General features: G+C 53.6%; 2 protein-coding genes across 10 annotated transcripts in view; one reads left to right on the top strand and one right to left on the bottom strand.

The window, feature by feature from the left end:
- The window catches only part of BRF1 (BRF1 RNA polymerase III transcription initiation factor subunit), a 78979-nt gene that overhangs the window by 26065 nt on the left and 29526 nt on the right, over window positions 1-23388 (bottom strand). For 2 of the 7 annotated variants that reach the window (XM_032179629.2, XM_032179630.2), the window contains exons 4-5: window positions 10103-10134; window positions 6202-6274 (exon numbers count right to left, since the gene is read on the bottom strand). In XM_032179629.2, the coding sequence (XP_032035520.1) occupies window positions 6202-6274; window positions 10103-10134 (105 nt within the window). The other 5 variants (XM_058429951.1, XM_032179633.2, XM_032179632.2 and 2 more) reach the window with 5 other exon arrangements.
- BTBD6 (BTB domain containing 6) lies at window positions 2208-4774 on the top strand. 3 transcript variants are annotated; one of them, XM_058429952.1, is made up of 5 exons: window positions 2222-2236; window positions 2469-2772; window positions 2844-2934; window positions 3038-3156; window positions 3318-4774. In XM_058429952.1, exons 2-5 carry the CDS (start codon window positions 2558-2560, stop codon window positions 4348-4350), a joined length of 1458 nt encoding a protein of 485 aa, XP_058285935.1. In that variant the 5' UTR covers window positions 2222-2236; window positions 2469-2557; the 3' UTR covers window positions 4351-4774. The 3 variants fall into 3 exon arrangements, with proteins under 3 accessions (XP_032035526.1, XP_058285935.1, XP_032035527.1); XM_032179635.2 differs by having other exon boundaries at window positions 2208-2772; XM_032179636.2 differs by lacking the exon at window positions 2222-2236 and having other exon boundaries at window positions 2634-2738.

Below are 23388 nucleotides of genomic sequence, written 5' to 3'. Positions count from 1 at the left end.
CCAGTGACATGCAAATCAAAACCACGTGACACTACCTCATATCCATTAGGGTGACCATTATCACAAACAAAAAAGGACAGGCTGGGCGCTGTGGCTCACACCTGTAATCCCAGCACTTTGGGAGGCCTAGGCGGGTGGATCACTTGAGGCCAGGAGTTTAAGACCAACCTGGTCAACGGAGTCTCACTGTCACCCAGGCTGGAGTGCGGTAGCGTGATCTCAGCTCACTGCAACCTCCACCTCGCTGGTTCAAGCCATTCTCCTGCCTTGGCCTCCGGAGTAGCTGGGATTACAGGTGCCCACCACACCCAGTTAATTTTTGTATTTTTAGTAGAGATGGGGTTTCACCATGTTGGCCAGGCTGGTCTCAAACTCCTGACCTGAAGTGATCCGCCCACCTTGGCCTCCCAAAGTGCTGGGATTACAGGTGTGAGCCACCGTGCCCGGCCTACACTGTAACATATTTAAAAATCAAAGTGCAAAGAGTGGCTTCTAAGGATGAAAATTATTATTCACACACTCCACACCACCATGAAGATCAAGATGCTGACTATCTCTGGCGGCTCAGCAGTTCTATCCTGGAACCCCCTCTGAGGCAGCCGTCTCCCAGGTGGTGTTGCTGTAAGTTATTGCTTCTCACTGCATTCCCCAAATGGACCCACCACAACCTGTTGATCCTTTCTGTTGCTGATGGACATGTAGGCTGTCTCCACTCTGGCCATTTGTATTTCTCCTGGAAACTGCTTATGCCCGTTACCTTCTTCTATGGAAACAGACGGCTGGGACAGAAACCATGGCCACAGCAGTCAGCGTGTCTTTGCCAGTGGGGTCCCACGCTATGAAATCGCAGCTGTGGCCTCGGTGGGTGTATCCTTGGCGGGTGCATCCACACACTTTCTCTTGGAACTTTCTGGACCCTCATGCATATGCTACAGCTTTCCAAACGGCTTGGCCGTGCAGTTACGCACCCACCTGCAGCAGGTGATCTCCAGCTGCTCTGCATTCCACCAACACTACGTGACAAGTTCAGCCGCCTGGGGACACGGGCGCCCCATTCCTGGGAGAAATGATGATGTGTGCACTCTGGGCCATTGCATGGTGTCTGTTCACGTCCTTTGCCCGTTTTTTAAAAAACTGGGTTGTCAGCCTTTTCCTTCCTGACTTGTAGTTGCTCATCCATCCTGGAGAGTCCTTTGTTGAAAATACAGCAAATATCTTCTGAAAAGGACTCTTCCCGGGGAACATTCCCTACAACTGTAACGACTACAGAGACACAGAGCTCCTGTTCACTGTTTAGCCCAGGGCTGCGGTGACGGGTGCACCCATGACCCGAGCTGCTGGCTGCGTCCTGTGGGGTTTCCTGTATATGGAAGTTTTAAAAGTCTAAAGCCTTGGGGTCCAGGAGGTTGCGTGTGTGTCCTCGGGGAGGAGCTCTCCTGACAGCCAGGCCTCTGGAGCTTCGTCTGCACGCGAGATTGGCGTACGCGAGATTGGCGTGCACCAGCTGTGCGGCCCAGGCCAGGTGACACGGCCTCTGAAGTCTGGTCTCCTCATCAGCAAAGCCAGCGCCCCATGCCACGCACCTCCCAGGATTAGCCCCAGGCTGGGAGGCTAGAGGCCCCACAAGGAGCGAGTCTGCGACTGCGATCCACAGGCAGAGCCACAGAGGCAGGGCGCGCCCTGGGGCCCAAGATCCAGGGCTGCAGGCCCAGGGCAAGATCCTGACTTGCCCACCCGCCGGCTGTGTGACCTTCAGCACGCTACTAACCTCTCTGTGCCCATTTCCTCGAGGAAAATGCGGGGAAATAGCGCCCGCCCCTGTAAAGCCCTCAGAGCAGAGTGGACCACGCTCTCTCGGAGCGCTGGCTGCTGGCGTCCGCAGTAAGCTAAATTTCTGAACGAACGAGGAAGCCCAACGACCATCCGACAGGCCGCGGCCAGAGGCACAGACTCCGGAATGCAAACGGCCAAACAAGCAGGTCTACCTGCGTTCCTAACCAAAAGCTCGCTCACTAAAGAACGGGCGCAAGCACCTGCGCATGGCACTGCGGGTCTGGGGGCGGCCGCCTTCCACGGCGGCCTCTGCACCGCGCGCGTCTAGCGCCGGCTGCCCGGCAGAAGCTAGAGCAGCTTCGAGGCTGTCGGGCCTGGGGGCGGGGCCGCGCGGCAACGTCGTCGCGCGGGGGCGCGGCCCTGACGCAGGGTGACGCAGCGTGACGCAGCAGCGCCGCGGCGGGTACGGGCTCCGGCGGGCGGGCGGGACGGCGCCCCCCGCGGCCAGGCCTGGCCGGGCTGCGCTAGACTGGGCTCGGGCAGGGTCGCAGGGGCGGAGGTCGCAGGGGCGGGGGTGGCAGGGGAGCGGGTGGCAGCCCCGCGGGTCACAGCGCCGCCGCCGCCCATGCTGCTGCCCCTAGCCTGCCTGCACGGCCGCGTCGCTCAGTGCCTGACCTCCTTGCTTTTACTTGCAGAGCCGCTCCCGAGGCCCCGGCGCGGCGCGAGGGCGCGGGGCGCGGCGTCCACAGGCGCCGAGGCTGCCCCCGCCGTCCCGCCCGCGAAGATGGCGGCAGAGCTCTACGCTCCCGCCAGCGCCGCGGCCGCGGACCTAGCCAACAGCAACGCCGGCGCCGCCGTGGGCAGGAAGGCCGGGCCGCGCAGCCAGCCCACCGTTCCCGCGCCCGCGCCGCCGCCGCCCGCGCCCGCGCCGCCCACACTCGGCAACAACCACCAGGAGAGCCCAGGTTGGCGGTGCTGCCGCCCCACGCTGCGCGAGAGGTGAGCCCGTGCCCCGCGGCCCCCGCGCCCGCACGCGCCCACGCCCCCAGCCCGTGCCTCTGCCTTTGCAGGAACGCGCTCATGTTCAACAACGAGCTCATGGCTGACGTGCACTTCGTCGTGGGGCCCCCGGGGGCGACCAGGACGGTGCCCGCCCACAAGGTGGGTAGCGGCAGCCCCTCTCGGAACGCGTGCCCCGCCCGCCGTGTGGCTGACCCGCAGCCCGCGGGAGAGCCAGGCTCACAGCGGCGCTTTCTCCTCCCAGTACGTCCTGGCTGTCGGCAGCTCCGTCTTCTATGCCATGTTCTACGGAGACCTGGCGGAAGTCCAATCTGAAATTCACATTCCAGACGTCGAGCCCGCAGCCTTTCTGATCCTGTTAAAGTAAGTCCACTCTACTGGGGAAGGACGGGTGGGTCCGTTTTAGGCGGCTTCCCGAGGCTTCTGAGGGGAAGCACACGGGAGCTGATGGACTCCTCTCCCAGGCCCAGCCCCGCAATGGGTGCTTGGGAGCCAGCCCCTGACGCGGGCCCTGCCTCGCCTAGGTACATGTACAGTGATGAGATCGATCTGGAAGCCGACACGGTGCTGGCCACTCTGTACGCTGCTAAGAAGTACATCGTCCCAGCATTGGCAAAAGCCTGTGTCAACTTTCTGGAGACAAGTTTGGAAGCCAAGAACGCCTGTGTCCTGCTGTCCCAGAGCCGGCTGTTTGAGGAGCCCGAGCTGACGCAGCGCTGCTGGGAGGTCATTGATGCACAGGCCGAGATGGCCCTACGGTCCGAAGGCTTCTGTGAGATAGACCGGCAGACGCTGGAGATCATTGTCACTCGGGAGGCCCTCAACACCAAGGAAGCGGTGGTCTTCGAGGCCGTCCTGAACTGGGCCGAGGCAGAGTGCAAGAGGCAGGGGCTGCCGGTCACCCCACGAAACAAGAGGCATGTTTTGGGGCGAGCCCTCTATCTGGTCCGAATTCCAACCATGACCCTAGAGGAGTTTGCCAACGGCGCTGCACAGTCAGACATCCTGACTCTGGAGGAGACCCACAGCATCTTCCTATGGTACACGGCCACCAACAAGCCCCGCCTGGACTTCCCCCTGACCAAGAGGAAGGGCCTCGCCCCGCAGAGGTGCCACCGATTCCAGTCTTCTGCCTACCGCAGCAACCAGTGGCGGTACCGCGGGCGCTGCGACAGCATCCAGTTTGCAGTGGACAGAAGGGTATTTATTGCAGGGCTGGGCCTGTATGGATCCAGCTCTGGGAAGGCTGAGTACAGCGTGAAGATTGAGCTCAAGCGGCTCGGGGTGGTTCTGGCTCAGAACCTGACTAAGTTCATGTCAGATGGATCCAGTAACACCTTCCCGGTCTGGTTTGAACACCCGGTCCAGGTTGAACAAGACACCTTCTACACGGCCAGTGCCGTCCTGGACGGCAGCGAACTCAGCTACTTTGGGCAGGAGGGGATGACGGAAGTGCAGTGTGGAAAGGTGGCCTTCCAGTTCCAGTGCTCCTCGGACAGCACCAACGGGACTGGGGTCCAGGGTGGGCAGATCCCTGAACTCATTTTCTACGCCTGAGGTGCCCGGGGAGGCTGCAGCAGGTCAGTGAGTGAGTGGAGGGGAAGTCAAGATGCTAACTGCTTCCTGACACCATGAAAGGCTGCTCTTAACCTTGTCTCTTTGACACATAGTCAGCTGAAGCTTGATTGTGTAAAGTAGAGACCTTTTCCACACAGCCAGAGCCCGGGGATTGGAGTCTTAGGCATTTCTGGTACACTGGGGTGCACGTCTCAGGTGGAGGAAGATTTAGGGCTCAAGACAGGCCCCAGATCCCCTCCCAGTGGCACCCACGCCACCTGCTTTGAGGGTTTGGATGTTCCTGCTACCCTCTTGGATTCTAAGTGGTTCCAAGCTTAACTTGAGACCTTCCCTTCAAATCTAAAATCGGCAAAAAGTCACTTAAAATAGTGGACTTCTGTAATAAAGCTTGCCTAAAATAACACCCACGTGTCAGTAAATGACTACAGGAGTTGTACAGTTGAGTATTCTCTTTCTCATGCAACAGAACAGCTCCCTCCCATCCCGAGGAGAAAACCTGTCATGCTGAACATGCTATGTGGTTAGGAGCAAACTGCACCCCAGTGAAGCCCATCCGTCCCCTGGGTTGCTGGCTGGCTTCTGGGCCACCCTAGGAAACACCAGGTGCCTGGTTGTCTCTATGTCCTAATGCATCACTAGCACCTCAGAGTCCTACCCTATGAACAGATTGTTGGGGGAGCATTCTGCTGGGCCCAGCATTCTGGACCCTGGGGATACAGTGTCGCCAGCTGTGACACTGCTGCGGGACAGCCTGTTGCAGGAGTGGACTATAGGGTGAAGCAGACTCTCCCACCCCTTGACTCTGTCCTCCCACTCTGCATACCCCATAGGCAGTTGCCTTCTGGAAAACCTGTATGACCCCTGAAAAGAGGGATGGCCCCTCTTGGCACCTGGGAGAGGGCATGGGCCGAGTGTAGAGCCCCAGCCAGTGCCCCTCTGCTGCTGCAGCCCATGCTGCTCAGTCCTGTTGGTGACCCAGCCCCACCTGGTGCTTCTCTACCCCAAGGACATACGCTCCTAGATGCAGACAGGCGAAGTAAGAAAGGGGCCTCTAAGCGGACCGTGGAAACCAGTCATCTGCTTGGTAAAGAAACGGTAGGTCAGAACCATCGGGCAGTGAGTGCTGTTCAGATCCTTTCCTTCTAGACTTTTCCACTAGATTAGATTCTGCATGCATGAACATTGCTGCTGCCTCGAGGGGGAGACAGGACTTACCCTATACCTAACATGTCAAGAAAAGGCATACAGGAGTTCCACAAACTTGCACACACTGGGCACTCAACACAGAACAAAAGTGGCAGAAAAACCACAAAAGAGGGCTGTGGCTGGAAAGCACAACCAGGAGCTGCCCCACTGTCCCCATCTGTCCACAGGTACCTGGTGCCAGGTGTGTCCCTTAAACCCTGTCCACACAAGATGCTCCCAGCACGCAGCACTTCTGTTTCCCCGTCTACACCTTCCTGCACACCTGATGGGCACTGACAACGGGCCTTCTGGTTTTGCAGCAGAAAGCAAGCCCCAGGCCAGATGCGGTCTCATGCCTGTAATCCCAGTGCTTTGGGAGGCCAAGGCAGGAGGATCGCTTGAGGCCAGAGTTTGAGGCTGCAGTGAGCTATGATTGTGCCACTGCACTCCAGCCTGGACAACAGCGAGACTGTCTTAGAAAATAAGGCCCCACACTGCTGAGCTCCCAGCAGCTTTAAGAAACATTTCTTACCTTGAGGGGTCCCATACTTCAACAGGATTTCCCTCCACTGTTCAAAGGACATTTGGCACGCTGATCCCTACAGCAGCCTGCTGGACGCCCCAGCATCTCACCCAGATGCCTACCTATGGCTGGCGCATTGATGCAGAGCTCTCTTGCCAAGAGGAGAAACGTCTTTCCCAGCACGTACACATTCACCTGAGATGGAGAGATCACAACCAGAAACAGCATTGGTATTTAAGGAAATGTTTGCTTTTTTTCTCTTAAAATGCATCTCTTGTTCAGTCTTTAAAGACTCCGATGGCCTGTGCAGCAGCCACCCTACACCCGCAAGCCTGACCGTCCTCCCTTGGCTGCTGGGGCTCCCAGGGCCCTGCCTTCTTCCTCTAAGCCGCTGCTTAAGGCCGTGCTGCCGTCTCGCCAATGATGGCATCTGCTTAGAAGAAAACCCGACTGCAAGGTCCCTCCCAGGGCGTCATCACACGGTGCACGCTGCATTTCATTCACAATTGCGCACCCATGAACACAAAACCTGTTCTGTCCACATGTGCTCCCACCAGCCACACCTCCAGCCCAGATTCCGATGGGCCCAGGGGTCTTGGCCTCAGCCCCCTTGCTGGGATTGAGATCTGTGTTCCTCAGTGACTCCCCTGCCCCCCGCACCATTCCTACCTTAGGTCCAAATCCACGCAGATCCTGTCACCCCTGCCTTGGCTACCTGCCATAGGGCAGTGGAGGTGAGGCCCAGACCGAGAGGGGCAACCCCGAGGGCTGGCAGTGATGGGAGCACCGCTGCTTGTCCTCAGCAAAACAAGGACTCTAGCCTGTGTGCAGACCGTGTGCACAGCCCTGCCGTGGGCCGAGTACCCCTAAGGAGCCCTGCTGGCTGGGGGAAGACACTTCAGAGCAATGTCTGCTGGCAGGTGTGGATGAGGTGCAGAGCGGGAATAGCCTGGTCCCTGCTGGAGCCTGCAAGAGCCCTGCCCACCCTTGGCTGTCTTCATCCCAGGCTTGCCCCTGGGGCCCTCGGGTCTCATAGGCTTGGCCAGTCTGGCCCTCTGCCACTAGCCTCCCCCAAAGAATTCCCTCGCCTGACCAAGCCCGGCTCATGGGCCCCTAGACAAGTCCCCTTGTCCTGGCACGCCAGTGGCACTTCCAGGTGCTTGCTGACTCCGAGGTACTGGGAGACCTTAGGGACCACACACAAAGAGACCTGTCTGTGCTAGAGGCAGGAGACAGAGGTAAGAGCCAGAGGCAGCGCTTGTGGGGGATACTTCTGATGAGGGACTCTGCCCGCTGGGAGGGCTGGGCCCCCACAGCAGCTCCTCCTGGTCACCTCCCACCCCAGTGGGGCACAGCTTCCATCTTCTCCATTATATCCGAGGGCTCCATCACAAGGGCTGGTGGCTCACGGAGTGTGCCTTCTGAAGGAATTTCTCCTCCTCACAGTTTCTGGGGGTTCTAGGAATCCCTGGGGTCTGCTCACCAAACTGGGGCGTGTCAGCACATGTAGTGTGTGTGTGCATCCGCATGCAGTGTGCAGACATGCATGTGTGTACACACACAGTGTGTCTAGGTGTGACTCACGCATGTCACGTGTGAGTGCCCCAACCCCTGTGCTGGGTTCCTGCCAGGCCCCTGCATCTTGACCGTCCTGATCCCACACCCTTGTATCCCAGAGACACAGGGGTCGATGAGACCTGAACGCTGCAAGTGAGGAATCTCCAAAGGGCCTTTACATGGAAACTCACGCTTAAAAAGCCATGTGTGCAAAACGCATGCAGTTTTTTTGTTTTAGTTTGTTTCTGAGACGGAGTCTCGCTCTGTGGCCCAGGCTGGAGTGCAGTGGTGCGATCTCGGCTCACTGCAAGCTCCGCCTCCCGGGTTCACGTCATTCTCCTGCCTCAGCCTCCTGAGTAGTTAGGACTACAGGCGCCAGCCACCATGCCCGGCTAATTTTTTTGTATTTCTAGTAGAGACGGAGTTTCACCGTGTTAGCCAAGGTGGTCTCAATCTCCTGACCTCGTGATCTGCCCACCTCGGCCTCCCAAAGTACTGGCATTACAGGAGTGAGCCACCGCACCTGGCTGCAGTTTTTTGTTTGTTTGTTTTCTTGAGACAAAGTTTCACTCTTGTTGCCCAGGCTGGAGTGCAATGGCGCAATCGTGACTCACTGCAACCTCCACCTCCGGGGTTCAAGCGATTCTCCTGTCTCAGCCTCCTAAGTAGCTGGGCTTATAGGCATCCGCCACGATGCCCAGCTAATTTTTGTATTTTTAGTAGAGACGGGGTTTCACCATGTTGGCCAGGCTGGTCTCCAACTCCTGACCTCAGGTGATCTGCCTGCCTCAGCCTCCCAAAGTGCTGGGATTACAGGTGTGAGCCACCGCGCCCAGCCTAAACACATGCAGTTCTTTACAGAGTTGCTAACATGTATGAGGACCATTTATTGGAAATTCTCTTGCTAACAGTCTAACAGTGGCTGCTCCTTGAGGGCAGAGGTCAGGGTGGGGCATGGCCAGCTGCCCCCCATCTCTCTTCCTGGGCAGCAGGTGTATTCTGCCTGCAGACTGCCCTCGTGGGTGTCTGATGAGCTGTGTGCCCAGGCCAGTGAGCAACCTGGGTCTGCCCTAAGGCAGGGATCAAGAGGGAGACTCCATGAGCTTGTCATGGGATCATCTGAGTCCCCAGGAGCCTGACCACTTCCGGAGCAGCTGCCCTGGCCCTGGCCCTCACACTCATCTTCCCTGGGAAGTCGTGGGGTTGGAACCAGGGTCATATGGTTTTGCCCTGCACCGAGCACAGAGCATCTGAAATGTGGACTTGCTGGATTATCACAATTCCAGCAGACTATTTTTAGCTTGACCACAAAATATTTCAGCAGTAGCTTCTGAGTTGCCATTTAAAAAGACAGCTGGGAGGACAAGGACCCCGGGTGCCACCTGACACGGGCAGAAGCCTAACTGTGGGCTGCTGCCAAAGGCGGAAAGCCCTCGAGGACCAGAGGTGGCAGCACAGCCCGTGGGTGCCCAGAACCCCTGTGGGCACCTGGGTCTGGAGAGAGCTCCCTTCGAGGAGTGATAGCTACATGAATGCTGCACTGTGGTCACAACTGTTTTCAGTATTTTTCTTTTTGAGTCCTCAGCAGCATGGTCACCAAGCACCTGTGGTGCAGCCCCCAGCACCGTCCCTGCAGAGCCTCGGTGCCCCCACCCTGTGTCCTGTCTGCACAGGGGTCCCTGGGGTTGGTCTTTCCACTGTCACTTTGTTCAGTCATGTGGAAAGAGAGATGTAACTGAAAATGCTTTCTGTGGTACCCAGAAAGTGAGTGTCTCCAAACAGACTGTAATATAAGATTTTTCTACAATTTAAAATGCATGCAAGAGGCCAGGTATGGTTGTTCATGCCTGTGATCCCAGTACTTAGGGAGGCCTTGGTGGAAGGATTGATTGAGCTCAGGAGTTCGAGAGCAGCCTGGGCAACATGGCAAGACCCCGTCTCTACTAAAAATACAAAATAGCCCAGCTTGGTGGTGGGCACCTGTGGTCCCAGCTACTTGGGAGGCTGAGGTGGGAGGATCGCTTGAGCCCGGGAGGCAGAGGTTGCAGTAAGCTGAGATCACGCCATTGCACTCCAGCCTGGGTGACAGAGCGAGACTCCATCTCATAAATAAATAAATAAATAAAATGCAAGGTCAAAAGAAATAATCTCCTATACCAAACTAGGTACTCACAAAAAATTTTTTTAATTAAAAATAATCTCCTTTGTGTAGGACAAAAGTTCACTGTTCACCCAGGCCTAACACCCAACCGTGCCCCGCACTGGCAGCTGCCCTCCTGCCATGGAGACCCACACTCCCACGAGTCTCGGACTATGACCCCCATGTCATGAAGGCCCCTCATCCTACAGACCAAAACTTCCTGACCGGGCAGGCAGCACAGACTGGCCACTGAGATGCATGGAGGCACCTGGTGTACCCCGGTCACAACCCCAGGTGGGTAAAGATGCAGGACGGAGGTTGTCTACCTGGAGCAGGTCGCTGAGGTCCAGAAGCATGTCTGCAGTAGGAGTCAAGGATTCTGTCGAGTGGCTGGCAAGCTCAGGTTACTCGCCCACCTTCACATGGGCAGGACCGCAGGACTGCACCTCCAGGGAGCTAGAGTCGCCCCTCCAAATATAAGCTCCACCTCTGATCAGGAAGGAAAGGTGGAACGGAAGCGAGGCGTGGCACACTCAGGCCTCATCAGAACCTCCCAGCCCCAGGCACAAGTGAGACTTCTGTGAACCCAGTACCAGGACAAGGGACTGCAAGGAATGTGGAGCCAGGTCAGGGGAACCAGAAACGGTGGGGGCTTCCATCTGATCCTGGAGAGAGCGTGCACCCCCACACACCTGCCTGCCCAGTCAGGTGCCCACCATGTGATGGATCTGCTGCCCGCACACAGCACAGAAGAGACAGTGGCACTCACGCTCCATCCCAAGGGCACTTGCTGAGCACCTATCAGGCGTCAGGCAGTCCTCCCGGGAGACAGAAACATAGACCTGGGGCCCCCTTGGTGAGTAGTGAGCCTGCAGGCACCACTGGGGGCTGTGCTCAAGAGACAGGTGTGGGGACCCCGCACAGGACCTGTCCTCGCTCAGATGAACAAACAGGATCAAGAATGTGTCCTAAGTGATTCAAAACTCAGATGGATACATAAGTTATCAAACACAAGTCACTGGTTAATACAACCTGCCGGACAGCTGAAGTGCACATCACTCATGGGCCCACTGTAGCTTCGAGAAGTCACTAAGGACACCTCCTGGAGCTAGATCAGGAGTCCAGAGCAGGCGTCCAAAGGAAGATCCCCGGGACCAGAGCGGCAAAGCCCCACCATGCAAGAACCTCGCAAGCAGTCAGATGGTTAGGATGCCAGCCCACTCATCCACGCCCTGGGCTGGAGGCCCCTGACCTCTCTTGCAACTCTATGCAGAACAGCAAGGCCTCCCACCCTAAGAAGGTGCCTGGGCTGGGCACAGGGGCATTCAGACACAGAGCAGAACCCCCAGGACGGCTGGGACGTGAGCGGTGAGGCCCGTGAACGAAGGTGCATCTGAAGGCGGGCAGTCCCAGAGGGCCGAGACGATGGGCAGGACCGACTGCAGCACAGCCAACAGACTCGCAAGAGGCACTATGAGAAGACTGGTGGCGGGGGTGGGGCCAGTGACATCAAAGGAAAGCAGTAAGAACTACCTGGGGAAACGCCCGTGACAGCCAACGCACACGAAGAGGAAAAACGAATGAGGCCAGAAGGCTACATCCTGTGTGACTCCAAGCATATACCTTCCGGAAAAGGAAAAACTATGGAGACAGCATTAGGTCAGTGGCCACCGAGGGCTGGGGAAAGGCAGGGTGGGTGGGCCGAGAGGAGGGTTCCAGGACACTGCAGCTCTGCACCACTCCACACTGGTGGGTTCACGTATTGTGTATTTGTGAAAACCCATAGGAGGCACAGCACCAAGAGTGAACCTCAGTGTGAACTGTGGACTCTTCTTACCCACAACTTGGCAAGACGGGCTCGTCAACCATAACAAATGGACCAGCTAACACAAGATGTTAGTAACACAGGGAAACTGGGGATTGAAGGGGGCGTATGGGAACTCTGTACTTTCTGCACAAGTTTTCTGTAAACTAAGACTGCTCTAAGAAATGAACTCTATTGGGCCGGGCGCGGTGGCTCACGCCTGTAATCCCAACACTTTGGGAGGCTGAGGTGGGAGGATCACCTGAGGTCAGGAGTTTGAGACCAGCCTGGCCAACATGGTGAAACCCCATCTCTACTAAAAATACACAAATTACCCAGGGGTGGTGACAGGCGCCTGTAATCCCAGCTACTTGGCAGGCTGAGGTGGGAGAATTGCTTGAACCCAGGAAGCAGAAGTTGCAGTAAGCAAATATTGCACCACTGCACTCCAGCCTGGGCAACAGAGCAAGACTCAGTCTCAAAAAAAAGAACTCTATTTAAATAAGAAAAAGAATAAAGGCCAAAATAAAAAAAAAAGGCAAAACAATTCAACAGAAGCTTCATGAAGACAAAAAATATAGCCAACAAGCACATGAAAAAGAACTCAACTAATTAATCATCAGAAATGCAAACAAAACTGTGACAATGCCACGAGCCAGTGACGTCAGTGAATGCCGGCGAGGATGTTGAGCAAGCACAGCTCACCCATGCTGCTGATGGAAGCGTGAAGTGGTACAACCACCTCGGGAAAAGGCCTGGAAGTTTCTTACAAAACTAAACACACACCTCTGACCCACCTATTCCACTCCTAGGTATTTACCCAAGAGAAATAAAAACAGATGTCAGCCAGATGCAGTGGCTCACACCCATAATCCCAGCACTTTAGGAGGCTGAGGCCAGCAGATCACCTGAGCCCAGGAGTTCAAGACCGGCCTGGGCAACACAGTGAGACCCTGTCTCTATAAAAAAATCCAAAAATTAGCCGAGTATGGTGATAAACACTTATTGTCCCAGCTACTCAGGAGGCTGAGGCAGGAGGATTGCTTGCACCCAAGAGGTCGAGGTTGCAGTGAGCTGTCATTGCACCACTGCACTCAGCCTGGGCCAGAGAGTGAGACTCTGTCTCTAAAAATAAAAAGAAATATGTCCACAAAAAAACTTGTAGAAGAATGTTCGTAGCAGCTTCATTCAGAACAGCCAAAAACGGGGAGCAGTCCAGGTGTCCATTAATACAAGAATACTCTGGCTTGTATTCACACAGCAATACCACTCACCATACAAAACACCATGGGTGCCTCTCAAAACCATGTCCACCGGACACGGGGCTCACGCCGGCAATCCCAGCACCTTGGGAGGCCAAGGTGGGCAGTCGCCTGAGGAGTTTGAGACCGGCCTGGCCTACATAGCAAAACCCTGTCTCTACTAAAAATACAAAAAATTAGCTAGACATGGTGGCGTGCCTCTGTAGTCCCAACTACTTGAGAGGCTAAGGCATGAGAATCGCTTGAGCCCAGGAGAGAGAGGTTACAGTAGGCTGAGATGGAACCACTGCACTCAGCCTGGGTGACAGAGCTACCTTGTCACCAAAAAAAAAAAAAAAAGCATGTGAAGTGACAGGGCACAGATCATATGATTCCATTTATAGGGCATTCTAGAACAGGCACAACTGGTCTGTAGCGGAAGGAAATTGAAACAGCAGTTGCCTCTTGCGGGGCTGGGACTGTTGGAAGGGGCATGAGGCCTGTCCATAGAGCCCTGCTCTGGGCTGACAGGTGACCGTTTGTCAGAACTCTCCAGATGGAGCAATTAGGGCCTGTGCATCTCACTTTACGCCAACTTTACCTTCAGGGGAGAAAAAGATCCAGGAAGGATGCTCACCCGTATTCAGCTGATGGTCTGCCTGCTGAAGGGCTGTGCGCAGTACACAGATGTCTGCAACTTACCTTGAAATGTGCCGAAAAATAAAACGGTGAGGGCAGCATAGCTTTGGGGAGTGGACCACAAGTGTGAGCGAGGGACTCCACAATTCACTTCAACTTTGCAGGTGTTCGAATTTTTTTTTTTTTTTTTTTTTTGAGACGAAGTCTTGCCCTGTCGCCCAGGCTGGAGTGCAATGGTGCAATCTTGGATCACTGCAACCTCTGCCTACAAGGTTCAAGCAATTCTCCTGCCTCCTCCCAAATAGCTGGGACTACAGGCATGCACCACCATCCCTGGCTAATTTTTTTTGTATTTTTAGTAGAGACGGGGTTTTACCATGTTGGCCGAGCTGGTCTCCAACTCCTGACCTCAGGTGATCTGCTTACCTCGGCCTCCCAAAGTGCTGGGATTACAGACATAAGCCACCAAGCTCCGCAGAAAATTTTCTTAATAAAGCTATGGGATAAGTGTGTACGTTTTTAAAAGGAGCTTCGAATTAAACATTTAACGAAGTTAAAATGACTGCTTTCCTTGAAATGAAAATCACCTGGCACTTGATCCGCATTCACCTGGCTCTATCAGGAGCTCTCAGGGAAGTTTCCAGACGATGGAAGCTCAATTATGTGCTTCCCTTACGAGGATATCACATTCCCTCTGGCCAATCGCGGGAGGGCCCATTAATGCCTTTGGGGCCCAGCCTACAGGTCCCCCAGCTAATGAGCTCCCAGGGCTCTGGAGGCTCTCCTGTGTCCAGCATGGCCAGTACCTGTGTCCTCCCAGCAGCCCCTCCCTTTTGCTGAGCAGCTGCTTCTGACCGTCTGGGAATTAGAAAAAAGTCTGCAGAGAAGAGGCCCTGTCTGTGGCCCCCAGGGTGCGAAAGCCTGGATTCTGCCAGCTGGGGCCTCTTTTTGCCTCCCTTCTGGCCCCTGCCACGCTGTGCCAGGTGGTCTTCTGCTCGGTGCAGCCGAGTGCCAGTCAAAGGAGAGATGCGTGAGCACAATGAAGGGCAGGTGACACAATGCCCTCAAAGGGCGCCAGACATTCCTGAGTGCGGCAGAGGCCCACGCAAGGCTCCCATCAGCAGATGATAAGGCCCAGAAACGGTCCGGTCATGACGGTGCAGCCCTGCACCCCACTGCTGTGCCATCAAACTGCCCCGGCTCCAGGAACCAACCAGGCTTCCCCACCACAGCTGTGGACAACACAGTGAGGGGCCACTCCACTGTGAAGAGGACGGGGAAACTGAGGCCGCCCACACCCTCGCTGGCTGCACGATGCTTGCAGGGAGAAAAACTGCAGATGGGTCCTAACTCAAACAGACACATTTTCCTCAAGTGGAAAAGTTTACAGAGATTTAAATAAGGCAGAACTAAAACTTAAAAGAACAAGAAATTTCTCTCAACAGCCTCACATACAAATGCTTTTACTGGATGCCCAAAGAGAGAAACAAGGGAAACTGCTCTTGTATATACAGCCTCACAGAAAGGGCTGTGTCCACAACAGTCAGCAGTGGAGGGGCCAGCAGGGGCCCCACCCTGAGTGGACACCAGCATTCCCGGCCCCATGGGACTGGAGAGGGGGACTGCGGTGCCCACACGGTGTGAGGACCAAGGAGCGAAACCCACACCTTCTGGAGAATGATGCCCAGCACTGCACCGGCCCACAGCTCACGGCCCCTACCCAGTGCCACTCGCCTTCTGCGGGCCCCCCTGCTCTGAGTGCTCCTCACCGGCAGCCAACACCACCTGGCACAGGAACACACGGCCCAGCCGAAGCTCCGTGTAGAGCAGCAGCGCCCAGCCCCGCCCCACCAAGGACAAGGCCCTGGCAGCACTCAGCATACAGCACTCAGCGGCCGACCAAGCACCCACACAGGAGCCTGGCAGGCAGACTGGGCATCCTCAGGCCCCACACATGCCTGGACAGGGCTCTGATGGATCCTGACTTGGAGTGGGGTCACTCACCCCAGAGCTCGGATGCCCTCAGCACCCCGAGAGCAGGACCCATCGAGACCCAGGGCCCAGGTCATGAGCAGCCCTGCCCTCCTGAACTTCCCAGAGACCACCCTGCTCCTCTGCCTGGAGGCGTGGCACAGAGCGGGTGCTCTGGGAGTCCCTGAATGACTGATGCGGGGTGGGAGGCCTGCTGGCTGCCCTTCGTCCAGATACCTCTGACCTCCAGGGAAGAGCCAGTGTCTCATTGCTGGGCCTTGCCCATCCCCGGCACAGTGACCACATCCCTGAGCCACTGCTGGCTGCCACACTCCACAGTGGGCTCATGTGTGCAGTATACCCTGAATAATCTAGCACTTCCCACTGTCATCATGCATGGCCTCTGTAAAGTTCAAGGGTACCCAGGTGCCTTCTCAAAGCTCCCTGCTCTGAAGATTGAGCCTCCCAGCTGGGAGCCTGGCTCTGTCCCAGCCACACTGAGGTGGTCCCACGGATAATACAGCTTCTATCCAGGCAGTCACCTGATGCTCCCAGCCCCTGGCTTTCAAGCACACACATGCAACCAGGCACATGGATGGCCACAGAAGGAGCTCAGTGGCACGGGTGTAAGGTGCAGTGTCTCAGCTCAGGCCTCCTTCCAATTCTCGCCAATTCTAATGAGCTGTCATAGTCTGGCAGTGCCAGGCCAGGATTGCCTGAGGACAGGAGTTCAAGACCAGCCTGGACAACATAGCGAGACCCCATCTCTATTAAAAAAAAAAAAAAGTGGCTGGGCATGGTGGCTCACGCCTGTAATCCCAGCACTTTGGGAGGCCGAGGTGGGCAGATCACAACGTCAGGAGTCCAAGACCAGCCTGGCCAATGTGGTGAAACCCTATCTCTACTAAAAATACAAAAGTTAGCCAGGCGTGGTGGTGGGCACCTATAATCCCAGCTACTCGGGAGGCTGAGGCAGGAGAATTGCTTGAACCTGGGAGGCAGAGGTTGCAGTGAGCCAAGATGGCACCACTGCACTCCAGCCTGGGCAAAAAAAAAAAAAAAAAGGAGGAGCCTAGTGCTCACAGTCTCGCTTGGCAAGGAAAGACAGAGTTTACAGTTCAGTGGCTTCCAAGCCAGCCAGACATAAGGGGCCAAGCTGCCAAGAGAAGAGGATGCAACTTCAACAAGCGAGCAGGGCACAGTGCACTTAAGTCCCTTCACGGCAGCTGCCGCCCCTGGAGCCACAGGCACCAGGCTGAGGCCCACCAAGCCCAGAAGTCAGCTCTGAAAGGCAAAAGAGCCGAGCAGGAAGTTCTGCAGTCCCAAGGTGCCAGGAAGGAATACCTGGGTCCTGCCACAATCCTTCAGCTGGGAACCAAGACGGACCAGCAGCAACTGGATCAGAGTGAGCTACCTGCGTGCTCTCTGCTTGCTGAAGAAAAGTTAAAATTCCCGGCCGGGCACGGTGGCTCACGCCTGTAATCCCAGCACTTTGGGAGGCTGAGGTGGGCGGATCACAAGGTCAGGAGATCGAGACCATCCTGGCTAACACGTTGAAACCCTGTCTCTACTAAAAATACAAAAAATCAGCCAGACATGGTGGCAGGCACCTGTAGTCCCAGCTACTTGGGAGACTGAGGCAGGAGAATGGCATGAACCTGGGGAGGCGGAGCTTGCAGTGAGCAGAGATGGCGCCACTGCACTCCAACCTGGGCAACAGAGCAAGACTCTGTCTCAAAAAAAAAAAAAAAAATCAGAAAAGTTAAATTCCCTCTGGATGGAAAAGTATCCATCATCTCTGTAATTTTTTAGACCTAATATTCCAGCGATTCAATAAAAAATTACCAAGCATGACAAAAGACAAGACCAAAGGAACAAAAACAAAAAGAAAATCAAGATACTAAAAACAGAACCAGAAATGATTCAACTATTTGGTTTAGCAATAACTTTCACCTAACTGTGAAGAAATGAAGAATCTTACCAAAGAACTGGACTCTAATAAAAGGAGTCTTAGTGATGGCTCACATCTATAATCCTAGCACTTTGGGAGGACAAGGCAGGAGAACAGCTTTGCCCAGGAGTTCAAAACCAGGCTGGGCAACATAGCAAGATGCCATTCTCTACAAAAAAAATAAGAGCCCAGGAGTTCAAGACCAGCCTGGGCAACACAGTGAGACCTCATCTCTATAAAAAATTGATGGCCAGGCGCAATGGCTCACGCCTGTAATCCCAGCACTTTGGGAGGCTGAGGTGGGTGGATCACGAGGTCAGGAGAACAAGACCATCCTGGCTAACACAGTGAAACCCCATCTCTACTAAAAATACAAAAAAAAATTAGCCGGGCATGGTGGCGGGTGCCTGTAGTCCCAGCTACTCGGGAAGCTGAGGCAGGAGAATGGCATGAACCCGCGAGGCGGAGCATGCAGTGAGCCGAGGTTGTGCCACTGAACTCCAGCCTGGGTGACAGAGCCAGACTCCACCTCAAAAAAAAAAAAAAAAATTGATTGGGTGTGGTGGCGCATACCTGTAGTCCCAGCCTACTATGGAGGCTGAGGTGAGAGGACTGCTTGAGCCTGGGAGGTCAAGGCTGCAGCGAGCTGTGATTGCACCACTGCACTCCAGCCTGGGCAACACAGCGATATTCCATCTCTTAAAAAAAAATTAAGAAGTTAGTAGGTGGGTTCAACACCTGATTAGACACAGCAAAAGAAAGGATGAGCAAAAGAAGAGAGAAAGGCTAATATACTGGAGTCCCAGAACAGGAAGAGAGAGTGGAGCAGAAAGTTTATTTGAAAAGATGCCACCCAAGATGTCTCCAATGTAGACAAAAGACATCAAGTCATAAGTTCTATTTATCCTTTTCTTTGTTTTTTTGTTTGTTTGTTTGTTTGTTTAGAGACAGGGTCTCACTCTGTCACCCAGGCTGGAATGCGCTGATGTCATCACAGCTCACTGCAGCCTTGACCCCTGGGCTTAAGTGATCCTCCTGCCTCAGCCTCCTGAGTAGCTGGGACTAAAGGTGTGCACCACCACACCTGGCTAATTTTTTTTTTATTAGCCTAGGCTGGTCCTAAACTCCTTGCTTCAAGTAAGCCACCCACCTCAGCCTCCCAAAGTGCTGGGATTACACCCATAAACTACCACACCCAGCCAAGTCACAAATCCTTGAACTTCTACAAAAAATAATCTGGATAAATACAAAGAAAACCACATCTAGGTACATCAGAGTCAAACTGCCGAATCCAAACACAAAAATATTTCTTAAAAACAGGCAGTGGGCTGGGTGCAGTGGTTCACGCCTGTAATCCCGGCACTTTGGGAGGCTGAGGTGGGCAGATCACCTGATGTCAGGAGTTTGAGACCAGCCTGGCCAACATGGTGAAACCCTATCTCTACCAAAAAATACAAAAATCAGCTGGGTGTGGTGGCACATGCCTGTAGTCCTGGCTACGGGGGAGGCTGAGGCGGGAGAATTGCTTGAATGCAGAAGGCGGAGGTTGCAGTGAACCCAGGTCACACCACTGTACTCCAGCCTGGGCAACAGAGTGAGACCCTGCCTCAAAAAAAAAAAGGGAGGCTGAGGCAGGTGAATCACTTGAACCCGGGAGGTAGAGGCTGCACAACCTCCACCTGGACAACAGAGCTGGGATCACGGCGTGAGCTGCAATCACACCACTGCACTCCAGCCTGGGCAACAGAGCTGGGATCACGGCGTGAGCTGCAATCACACCACTGCACTCCAGCCTGGGCAACAGAGCGAGACTCTGTCTCAAAACAAGCAAAAAAAAAAAAGCAGGGAGTAATGAGATATTTACCTTCAAAAAAGTAACAAGAAGATTGACAGCTGACTTCTCAACAGGAGAATGGAAGGGAGAAGAAAATGGAATGACAGCAGTGAAGGATGAAAAGAATATAACCTGTGACCCTGGAACTCCACACCCAGTGAAAATATCTTCTATAAATGAAGACAAAATCAATAAAAGCTGAGAGTTGGGTTTTTTTTGTTTTTTTTTTTTTTTTGCCAGCAGATATACCAAAAAAAAAAAGTACAAAAATGGAGTTCTTCAGACAGAAGGAAAACAATCCCAAATAAAAGCACAGGAATACAGAAAGGAATGAAGAGCAATGGAAAGGGTCAAAATTGGGTAAATCGGAAAGAATTCTAGCAGGTGACAGCAGTAGCAGGAATCACACCACCTTGTAGAGTTTGCACTGCTGGGAAATATTAATGTCCTAAGTTAAGGTCACCTCTGACAAGCCAAGGTACCAGGTAAAATTTCTAGGGTAGCCACTAGACCAATACTAAAAAAATGTATAACCAACGAACTATCTAAAAGAAAATGAGGCCAGGCGCGGTGGCTCACGCTTGTAATCCCAGCACTTCGGGAGGCCGAGGCAGGTGGATCATGAGGTCAGGAGTTCGAGACCAGACTGGCCAACATGGTGAAACCTCGCCTCTACTAAAAATACAAAAAGCCAGGTGTGGTGGCGGGCACCTGTAATCCCAGCTATTAAGGAGGCTGAGGAAGCAGAATCGCTTGAAACTGGAAGGCAGAGGTTGCGGTGAGCCGAGATCCTGCCACTGCACCCTAGCCTCGGCAACAAGAGCGAAACTCTGTCTCAAAAAAAAAAAAAGAAAACCAAAATAATACATAATACAGACTTGATTACTCTAAAATGTGGTAAGAAACGGGGAGGGGAGAACAAATGACACAAATGACACGAACAAAATATAGAAAGATGAGAGGATTAAACCCAGGCATATCAATAATCGCACTAAATTTAAATAGCAACATTCTCCAATGAAAAGGCAAATGTTTTAAGATTGCACTAAAAAATCATGAGCAGGATGTGGTGGCTCACACCTATAATCCTAGCACTTTGGGAGGCCAAGGTGGGCAGATCACTTGAGGTCACAAGTTCGAGACCAGCCTGACCAACATGGTGAAACCCTGTCTCTACTAAAAATACAAAAATTAGCTGGACATGGTGGCATGCGCCTGTAATCCTAGCTACTATGGAGGCTGAGGCAGGAGAATCACTTGACTTCAGGAGGTGGAGGTTGCAATTAGCCGAAATCGTGCCACTGCACTCCATCCTAGGTGACAGAGTAAAATTCCATCTTAAAAAAAAAAAAAAAAAAAGGGCAGGCGCGGTGGTTCATGCCTGTAATCCCAGCACTTTGGGAGGCCAAGGCAGGCGGATCACAAGGTCAGGTGATCAAGACCTTCCTGGCTAACACGGCGAAACCCTGTCTCTACTAAATATACAAAAAAAAAATTAGCTGGGCATGGTAGCGGGCGCCTGTAGTCCCAGCTACTCAGGAGGCTGAGGCAGGAGAATGGCGTGAACCCGGGAGGAAGAGCTTGCAGTGGGCCAAGATCGCACCACTGCACTCCAGCCTGGGCGACAGAGCGAAACTCCGTCTCAATAAAAAGAAAAAAAAATCAGACCAAAACACACAATTATGTGATGCTTACAAAAAAACACATCTTAGGCCGGGCACGGTAGTTCACACTTGTAATCCCAGCACTTTGGGAGGCCGAGGCAGGCAGATCACCTGAGGAAAGGAGCTCAAGACCAGCCTGGCCAACATGGTGAAACCCCATCTCTACTAAAAATACAAAAATTAGCCAGGCGTGGTAGTGGGTGTCTGTAATCCCGGCTACTCAGGAGGCTGAGGCAGGATAATTGCTTGAACCCAGGAGGCAGATGTTGCAGTGAGCTGAGATCACGCCATTGCGCTCCAGCCTGGGCAACAAGAGTGAAACTCCGTCTCAAAAAAAAAAAAAAAAAGAAAATCCCCAAATGTTTTCAAAATAATCAGCACACTTCTAAATGACTTATGGATCTAAGTAGAAATAACAATGGAAATTAGAAAATATTTTGAACAGGATGGTAATAAAAAATACAATGCATCAAAACCGTGTGATGTGGCCAGGCGTGGTGGCTCATGCCTGTAATCCCAGCACTTTGGGAGGCCGAGGCAGGAGGATCACTTGAGATCAGGAGTTTGAAACCAACCCTCTCTACTAAAAATACAAAAATTAGGTGGGCATGGGCCGGGCACAGTGGCTCACACCTGTAATCCCAGCACTACCGGGAGGCCGAGGCAAGTGGATCACGAGGTCAGGAGATCGAGACCATCCTGGCTAACACAGTGAAACCCTTCTCTACTAAAAATACAAAAACAAAATTAGCCAGGCGTGGTGGTGGTGCCTGTAGTCCCAGCTACTCGGGAGGCTGAGGTGGGAGAATGGTGTGAACCTGGGAGGCGGAGCTTGTAGTGAGCCGAGATCACACCACTGCACTCCAGCCTGGGCGACACAGCGAGACTCCGTCTCAAAAAAAAAAATTAGGTGGGCATGGTGGCGCGTGCCTGTAATCCCAGCTACTCAGGAGGCCGAGGCAGGAGAATCACTTGAACCCAGAAGGCAGAAGTTGCAGTGAGATGAGATCACGCCACTGCACTCCAGCCTGGGTGAGGCAGCAAGACTCTGTCTCAAAAAAAATAAAACAAACAAGCAAAAAACCATGTGATGTAATGAAACTCACCTGGAGAGAAATTTATAGCCTCGAGTGCTTATGTTAGAAAAAACAGGCCAGATACAGTAGCTCACACCTGTCATCCCAACACTTTGGGAGTCCAAGGTGAGAAGATAACTGGAACCCAGGAGTTTGAGACCAGCCTGGGCAATACAGTGAGACCCCATCCCTAGTGCACCTATGGTCCCGGCTACTCGGGATGCTGAGGTGAGAGGGTCGCCTGAGCCAAGGAGTTGGAGGTTGCAACGAGCTATGGTGGTGCCACAGCAGTACAGCCTGGGAGAACAGAGCAAGACCCTGTTTCTAAAAAATTTTTTTAAATTAATCAGTGTTATTTACGTTAAGTAACAGATTAAGGGGAAAATGTACATGAAAAAATCATACCAATAAATACATTAAAAGCATGTGTTTGATAAAATTCAGTATTTTTCATGACAAAAACTCTTGGAAAATTAGAAAGCAAGGTAACATCCTCAAGCTGATAAAGAGTCCTATACACAAAAGTCTGCCGCAGATACATACAGCTAAGGGCAGAAAACACCCCTCCCAGGACAGGAGAGAGCCAGGCACATCTCCCTCCCCAGGAGCACGCTGAGTCCTCAGCATACAAAAGGCAGGACAAATAGGTGAGAGGTGTGTGGGTTAGAAAGGAAGAACCAAGACCGGGCAGGGGAGCTCACACCTAGAATCCCAGCACTTTGGGAGACTGAGGGGGGCGGATCACTTGAGCTCAGGAGTTTGAGACCAGCTTGGACAATATAGCAAAACCCGCAAAACCCCGTTGCTACAAAAAGTACAAAAATTAGCCAGGTGTGGTGGTGTATGCCTGTAGTCCAGCTACACGGGAGGCTGAGGTGGGAGGATCGCTTGAGCCTGGGAGGCAGAAGCTGCAGTGAGCCAAGACTGCGCCACTGCACTCCAGCCTGGGTGATCAAGTGAGATCCTGTCTCATGAAAAAAATGAAAAGCAAGAAGCAGAACTGGCATTATGAGCAGCAGACACAGTTGTGTGCATTAAAGGAGAGACTCCAAAACTCAAACCGTAAGATTGACAATTGAGTTTGGTAGGAATGATGTATTAATAATGTAAACATACAAAACTCAGCTAAACCTCTGCTACGCCAGCAACAAGACACCACTGACAAGGGGCCCACAGGGGCCCGCGTTGGGTGTGCCTGTGTTTCCAGGTCAGCCTTTTGGAAGTCTGAAATGGCAACTTTTTTTTTTTGAGACAGGGGCTCACTCTATTGCCCAGGCTGGAGTGCAGTGGTGCGATCATGGCTTACTGCAGCCTCGACCTCCCGGGTTCAAGCGATCCTCCCACCTCAGCCACCCCAGTAGGTGAGACCACAGTTGCACACCACCAGCCGGGTTTTTTTATTTTTATTTTTATTTTTGTAGAGACAGGGTTT

The sequence above is a fragment of the Hylobates moloch genome, unplaced genomic scaffold, assembly GCF_009828535.3.
Source record: "Hylobates moloch isolate HMO894 unplaced genomic scaffold, HMol_V3 SCAFFOLD_16, whole genome shotgun sequence".
Taxonomy (NCBI): Eukaryota; Metazoa; Chordata; class Mammalia; order Primates; family Hylobatidae; genus Hylobates; species Hylobates moloch.
The sequence above is the reverse complement of the archived record's forward strand: the minus strand, read 5'-3'. Positions and strand labels throughout refer to the sequence as shown.

Bases quoted from the DNA above. Each gene is read 5' to 3' on its own strand.
- BTBD6 (XM_032179635.2), top strand. From the start codon at position 2,399: ATGCTGCTGCCCCTAGCCTGCCTGCACGGCCGCGTCGCTCAGTGCCTG. The intron at 2,773-2,843 runs GTGAGCCCGTGC...CTGCCTTTGCAG, and splicing joins CGCCCCACGCTGCGCGAGAG to GAACGCGCTCATGTTCAACA. The intron at 2,935-3,037 runs GTGGGTAGCGGC...TTCTCCTCCCAG, and splicing joins GGACGGTGCCCGCCCACAAG to TACGTCCTGGCTGTCGGCAG.